Source organism: Streptopelia decaocto (assembly GCF_964273445.1).
Source record: "Streptopelia decaocto genome assembly, contig: HAP1_SCAFFOLD_920, whole genome shotgun sequence".
NCBI lineage: Eukaryota > Metazoa > Chordata > Aves > Columbiformes > Columbidae > Streptopelia > Streptopelia decaocto.
In genome coordinates, this window is record NW_028116803.1 from 39018 (window position 1) to 45914 (window position 6897).

The 6897-nt window shown below is 61.1% G+C and overlaps 1 protein-coding gene across 1 annotated transcript; it reads left to right on the plus strand.

The window, feature by feature from the left end:
- Positions 1-224: 224 nt before the first annotated feature.
- LOC309452087 (uncharacterized protein) lies at positions 225-6621 on the plus strand (the record flags this gene model as incomplete). The annotated part of the gene is made up of 16 exons (XM_082076764.1): positions 225-345; positions 840-919; positions 1117-1242; positions 1379-1458; positions 1550-1670; positions 1994-2083; positions 2460-2564; positions 3046-3195; positions 3393-3547; positions 3862-4003; positions 4436-4612; positions 4882-5037; positions 5504-5605; positions 5970-6072; positions 6332-6394; positions 6485-6621. 16 exons carry the CDS (start codon positions 225-227, stop codon positions 6619-6621), a joined length of 1908 nt encoding a protein of 635 aa, XP_081932890.1.
- Positions 6622-6897: the final 276 nt, after the last annotated feature.

Sequence of the window (6897 nt, forward strand, 5' to 3'; positions counted from 1 at the left end):
GAGTCCAACCACAACCTAACTCTAGCTGCCCCCGGCAGACTGTCTGCTGCCCCTGGCAGACTTGGAGCAAGGAGCTCCTGAGCGCAGCTCACGTCTTTCCCCAACGAGGAGCACACGAGCGCAGCCCAAACCTTTCATCGCTGCCTCTGGCAGAGCTGCAGCACCAAGGCGTTTTGCCGAAGCATCCGCCTTCCCTATCCTCAGACGTAGCCTTTGTCTGCAAAATGGCGGAGAGACCCCCCAGCCGACCTAGGCTGGCCTGGCAGGAGGAGGTTGGGGCTCCCCAGGAGGTCAGATCTCCACTGGACCCCAACCAGGTTGATGTGGTCCAGCCACTGAAGATCGGTGAGTGAGGGGCCCTGATTGTCTGGCCAGGGTGGGGCCCAGCTATCCCTTTCTGCTCCACACCGGGATCACGTTTCCCCTCACGCTGGCAGGGTGTTCCCATGGGTGGTGATTGTGCTCCCTGAAGTCCAGGGCTGCTCTGAGCTGGGAGCTGGCGCCAGCACAGCTTCTGCGGGCAGAGGGGACCCAGCTCCTGCTGCAGGGCACTGGCAGCCAGAGGCAGCTGGGCGGGCAGGAGGCAGCCGTGCTGCGGGACGGGGACCTTTCCTGCCCGTCTGAAGCGAGTTCCTCACCCGCTGCACCGGGCGCTTTCCCCGTCCTGCCTGGCTCCAGCATCTCAGCCCGTCTGCCGGGCACCCTGCAGCCCTGACACGCATGGGAAGACCGTGCCAGGGCAGCGGGCACTGGGATGGACATGGGGCAGATCTCCTTCCTCTGCTCTGTCCTGCCTGCAAACCCTCTCTGCAGCCCTCCCTGCTCTCCTCCTTTATTAGATGCTGCCTGGTTACCTGTCTACCAATTCGAAAGGACACGCGTGGACTCCATCGTGTCCTTTGTCAGCAGCCCAGAAAAGGTAACCATGGCCGTTTGGAAGGCGGCTGAGCCCGTGTCTGCTGCCAGGGGCTCTGCTGCGGGGACTGGAGGGTGCTGGCTGGGCAGAGCTGCTGCTCCCAGGGCGCTAATTGGCACTGCACCCCCATGCTGTGGTGCCACTGGCCGTGTGTCCCCATCTCACACTCCCTGTTTGTCTCTCTGTCCCCTGGCTGCCAGGAGGAGAGCCAGAAGATTCCATTTCTTCAGAACATTTGTGACCTGTGCTATAACAGCAAGCGCCACCGCCCTCCACAGGGCCTAGATCTCTTCTGCCAGAGATACGGCCTGGCAGAGAATATCAAGGTGAGGGGATACGTGGCGTCTCTGGGGAAGGGGGCGATGCCCCCGGCACCCTGTGAGGACAGCGCTGGGCAGGGCCAGGGGCTGGTGGCGCTGGGTGCTAGCAGCTGCCAGGTCCCATCCCGGCTGTGCTCTGCAGGTGCTGCTGGAAGAAGAGCCCAGGAACAAACTGCGCACGGCGGTGCGGTGGAACGCCATGCTTGCCATCGCCGAACTGAGGTACCTGCCCATCCCTCCCGGGGACCCCTGCACGAGATCTCGAGGCACTGCTCCAAATACCAAAGTGTGACTGGCTCCTTTCTCTTTACAGCGCAGTGGAAAGGGCGCTGGAGGGCAAGGAGGCAAGCCTCCTCCAAGCCTGCTTTTCTAGTGTCTTCTTGCTTCCTCCAGAAGAGAAAATGCAGGATATGGGCCGTTATCTCTTCTTAAAAGTAAGTGCTTGGTGAACTACAGGACCCAACAGTCCCTCTGGCGGCTCCCTGTTCACCCCGTGCTGATATATAACCAGAAAGACAAGGCAGGGTTGGTCTCAGCTCTGCTTTCACACCCTCATGCCTTCATCTGCTGACAGTTGGCCTGGCCACATCCAGCGCCAATTGCTGCTCCGCCCGTAGCAGATTATTTGCCCCTGAGTCTCTCCCAGGCACAGCAAATCAGCACAGGAGTTGCCTCTTGGCACTGAGAGTTCCTATCAGTCCCCTGTGTGTGAAACAGATGGCAGGAAACACAGCCAAAACTCGTTGTCTTCTTGCAGACCATGGAAGCCATGGACAACATGCTGCAGGCATTGGTGCTCGGCTCTTCAGCCTCCAGAGTCAGTGAGCTGCTCCAGAATATCTTCCAGGTCTGGCATGTGCAAAGAGTGGGCTTCACAAGGGCTGTTCCTCACCCTGGGGGACTGGGTGTCCACTCTGGAGTGGACAGTCCCACCCGGTGCCGTGCAGAGAGCGCTGCCGGGAGGGTGCCCACCTTCCCGGGGAACCAGGGGCTGCCCGCCAGGCTCTTCCGCAGCACAGTGGCCGCAGAGGGTGGCATCTGCCTTCCTGCCTGGCCACAGGGCGGGCCCAGGGCATTTGTTCCAAGCCTGCCAGGGGCCCGAGGGTCAGAACCCCACTACAGGCTTTGCTCGAGAACAGAGTCCAGCCCAGGAGTTGAGCAGTGCTGCTTCTGCTGGAGCGGTGGCTGCTCCCAGGGCTCACCAGCAGCTTCTCTCTTCCCAGATGCTCTTGACCTTCACCACCTCTGAGAGAGAATGTGTGCAGGAGAGGGCTGTGGGGAGGATTGAGAAGTTGAGCTCTGCGCTATTCAGACATCCCACACTGGCGGTAAGGAGCCAGGCACCTTCCAGCCAGCCCGTCTCCCCATCCCTGCACCCCAGAGCAGCCTGCAGCTCTCCCCACGGGGGGCTGCTGCCCAGGCAGCTGCTTTGGGAGCTGTGGCTGGCACGGGCCTGCAAAGCCCTGACTGCCCACAGAGCCAGCCCTGGACACACGCTTGGGTTCAGGGCTTTGGCACCAGTGTCCCAGCAGCAGCCCCAGTCCTCCTGGCCACCAGCAAGCCCTGGTTCACGGCAGGGCCAGCACCCTGTGCCCATGAGTCCAACCCTCCTCCCTCACTCCAGGGCCTCTGTTCTCCTCCTCCCCGTGCAGTCACTGCCGCCCCTGCTGCCAGCTTTGCTGCGGGCTCTGCCACCAGCACTGTCGGGGGTCTCTGCAGGGCTGCTGGCACTGCCTGGCTAAGCAGCAGCATCAGGGCACTGGGTGTGATTTGGCTTCACTTCCTTCTTTCCTTTCCTTCCTCCCATAGTCCTGTGCGAGATACCTCAGAACTTCTGAAAGGACAGACATCGTCCTTGTGTTCATCGAGGCGATGAGAGACACCAGCACCTTTGACAAGAAGCGGGCAACAGACTTGCTGGACTTGTTCATGGAATTCCCTGACTTCTGGCTGGCGGATGTAAGTGGCCAGTGGCTGGATGGCACTGCCAGGCTTCAGCCCTGTCAGGCCTTGTTCCTTCCTCCATCCCTCCCCCCCAACCCCTGGTGTCTCAGGAATCTGAAGCCACATGACGGTGGCAGAGAGGGATGGGAAGGACAGCTGAGGAAGTGGCTGCACTCCAGTGGCAGCGCCATCCTCACCTGTGTCTCCTCCAGCTGCCAAAGATCATGAGATGCATCCACAAAAACCTGGACAGCATCAACACAGCACCAGCTCGGCAGAGAGTGGAGTCCCTGCTTCTCCTCATGGCTGACAGGAGACCTGGGAAGGTGCTCACAACGCTGCTGAGGATCGCTCCACCAGGAGACAGGTACTGGCCCCAAAAGCCATGAGGGCTTGTTCACTGTGGGGAGAGGGGCACAGAGCCAAGGAATCCTGCAGGCCACCCCCGAGGAGCAGGACCCTCCATCCCAGCACATTTTCCAGTGCTGGGGGTCAGCCAGGCCCGCAGCAGCCACAGCTGAGCAAGACAGCCCAGAGCCCCCCACTGCGCTCCTGCCAGCCCCACGGGAGCAGCAGCTCAGCCTCTGCTGCTGCCCAGGGCATCCCAAGCATCCTGCAGCGCTGAGCCCGGACACGCTGCTGTGGCCCAGGCTGCCCTGCTGACGGAGCGCTCTCTTGCAGGACTGCCCTGGACATGTGGGACGTGATGATCTCCACACCCAAGACTCTGAAGCAGCTCTTAAAAAACTTGCGCAAAAGACTCCTGGTCACAGACTCCAGGTTTCCCGAAGGCGTCATCAGTGGGTCAGAAAGACCTGACATGGTGAGCAGGGCAGCATCAAAAGGAGCCATGTTGGCAGCTGGGCTGGGGCATTGGGTGAGGCGGTGGCTTGGCCTTGGCTGGGGGTCAGGCAGTGGCTGAGAGCTCCAAATGCCCTCCCTGCCGTGCTGGGGCCTGATGGCTGCCTGGGGAGCTTTCCAGGCATGGAGGCTCTCCAAGACATCTGCCCTTGGGAAAAGGGGATGGCTGAGCAGGGCACAGGGAGTCATTGCTTTTCAACCCTCCCTGCCCTGGCCCTGCTCTCCTGTATCTCCGTGGCTGTGCCTATGGCCACCACCTGCCAGGAGGCTGCCACAGAGATTCCTGTGCCACCACCTGCCACGGAGCTGGACAGGAGGCTGGTGCTCACTGACAGGCTTTTTTAACAGGGTGGTCTTTGATCCTTTCACAAAAATGAAACTGTTTTTCATACAGGCCAGAAAAATACAGTCCCTCCTGCCGCAAGTTGTGGGGTTGCTCGACTCCAGCAACACAGAAATGAAAAGGGAAGTCCTGACATTCTTCTGCAGCGTGATGGGACACCTGAAGAGGGAAGAGGCCAGACCCACTGTGGAGCAGCTGGAGGAAAAGCTCCTGCCCCTCTTTGACGATGTAAGGCTGATGACGGAGACTGAGCCCTGGGGATGGGCAGCCTGCAGTGACAGCTGCCCTTCAGCCCAGCCCCGTGGGCAGCACTGGGAGCAGGCTCTGCTCCCCTGGGCTCCCGTGGGATGGCTTCTGGGCTTTACAGCCCAGCACGGCTCCCTGCTGCACAACCTGACCCTGGAGCATCTCCCCTCACGTCAGCCCCGATACTGCCCCTGCTCACCATGGGCAGAGAGCTGCTGGGATTGAAGTCCGGCTTTCCTCCTTCCTCCCAGGAGTCCAGACAGCTGCGAGCGCTCTCCATCCGCCTCTTCAGAGAGCGGGTGCAGTCAGTGGTGGGGCACGACAAGAAGAGGATTAAGAGCTACGTGCACCGTGCACTGCTCCCCCTCTTCTTTCGTTTGAGTGACCAGAGCAACAACGTGGCCAAGGTACAGATTTCCACGCTGAGCACTGAGGCAGAGAGGGGTGTGCTGACAGCACACAGGTGGCCTGGGCACCAGGGGACAGGGCTGCTGGCAACTGGCAGCCTCCTCCAGCCCATAGGAAGGATCCTTACAGACCCAGCACGAGTAGCAGTAGGGAAGCTGCCATGGCCATTTCCACCACCTGCCATAGCTGGTCTCACAGGGCTCAGCAGCAGCCTGTGGCCACCGAGGCCTGAACTGGCGCATCCCTACGGGCTCCTCAGCTGTCCCTGCAGGTGCTGGGTCTCGAGCTTTGAGCCTCAGTCCCTGTCTCCCAGGGCTGTGCCCAAGAGAGCCCCAGATGTTTGGGCCAGGGCATGTCGCTGCCCGCAAAGGGCAGGTGTTCCAGGAACAAAGCCAAGAATGGGGGGTTGCCAGGTCTCCTTATGCAGACCGTGGGTGCCATGTCCCATCTTCTGCTGTTCCGCAGGCCGCCAGGGAAGCCCTCCTTGGTGCAGCAGAGCTCCTGAAATGGAAGCAGCTCAAACACCTAGTGCAGACTCAGCAGACATGGAGGATTGGAGAGAGCTTGGTGAGAACAACGAAGGCCCAGGCTGACTGAGGGCTGCCCCACATGTCTGGGCTGTAGGCTCTGCAGATGTGCCTCGCCCGCCCTGCTGCAGCCCCAAGCTGCATCCTTGTTCCCTGTCCTCAAGAACAGAACCCCCAAGGGCTCTTCCCTCTGCCCCACGCCCGGCGGGAAGGAGGGCTCTCGGCAGCCCTGGGACCACTCTGCCTGTGTCTGTCTCAGCCTCAGCCCAACAGGGCTACTGGCTGCTGGGCAGGAGTGGCCTGCGGGGAAAGGGAAACCTGGGTTACTGGGAGGAGGGACTGGTCCAGCCAGCTCGGGGTGGGGTGCAGACAGTGACATGCTCACACCCTTGTGCTCTCTCCAGCTGGAGCAGAACAGGAGCAGGGCTCAAGAGCTCTTGAGTCAGAGCCTGCCATACCTGAGGGATGCTCAGGCCAGCTTGCGAGAGGCGGCCGTGAGGTTCATTGGTGAGTCACAGTCCCCAGGGTCCCTCTCTTGGCAGCCTGGCCCCAGTCCCCACCGCTGCCCTGGCACAAGGAGCAGCCCTGTGCCTGCCAGAGCCCCGGCTGCCCCGGGCAGGGCCTTGGCCTCCCCTCCCAGCCCTGCCCACACAGGTGGCCTCGGTGGCTGCCTTGCTCAGTCCCGCTATGTCGGCTCTGGGGTATCCCCTGGGGCCAGCTCTGATGAGGGGGAGGGAACAGGGGTCTGACGGAACTCTGTGCCCAGGGCTGGCTGCGCGGCCCCTGAGGGACCGAAGGGAGGAGGAGAAGCTGGCTGAGATCTGCAGTGGTGAGTAGGGAACTTGGTCAGGAGGAGGGGATGCCTGGGTGTCTCTGCAGACGTGGGAGCTCATCTGGGCTCTGCTTCTTTCTGTTGCAGCCCTTCGGCCCTTGGAGAAGGACAGTAAACCCTTCATCCGCTCCCTTGCTGCTCAGACCATTGCAATCCTGAGCAGTCCAAGGGAGCAGCCACGATGGCGATGGGCCCTGCAAGTCCTGTGCTGCTGGCGTCGCTGACCCAGGTGGAGGAGCAGCTCTGCTTGTCGAAAAATGGCTGGATTTTAATAAAGAGCCCTTCTTGAAGTTGGGTTGGATGTCTGCCTTTTTCCAAGGACCCCAGAACCTCTCTGATTGCTGTGGCACTTTAGAGAGCACAGCCCGGCATCATGGGCAAGGGTGACGTAGCAGACAGGAGCACTTGCAATGAGGCTGTCCAGGGCAGCTGAGATGAATCTCACTGGGCCAGTGGGGTTTGTTCCTGGAGTCACACACAGAAATGTCACGGTCTGTCAG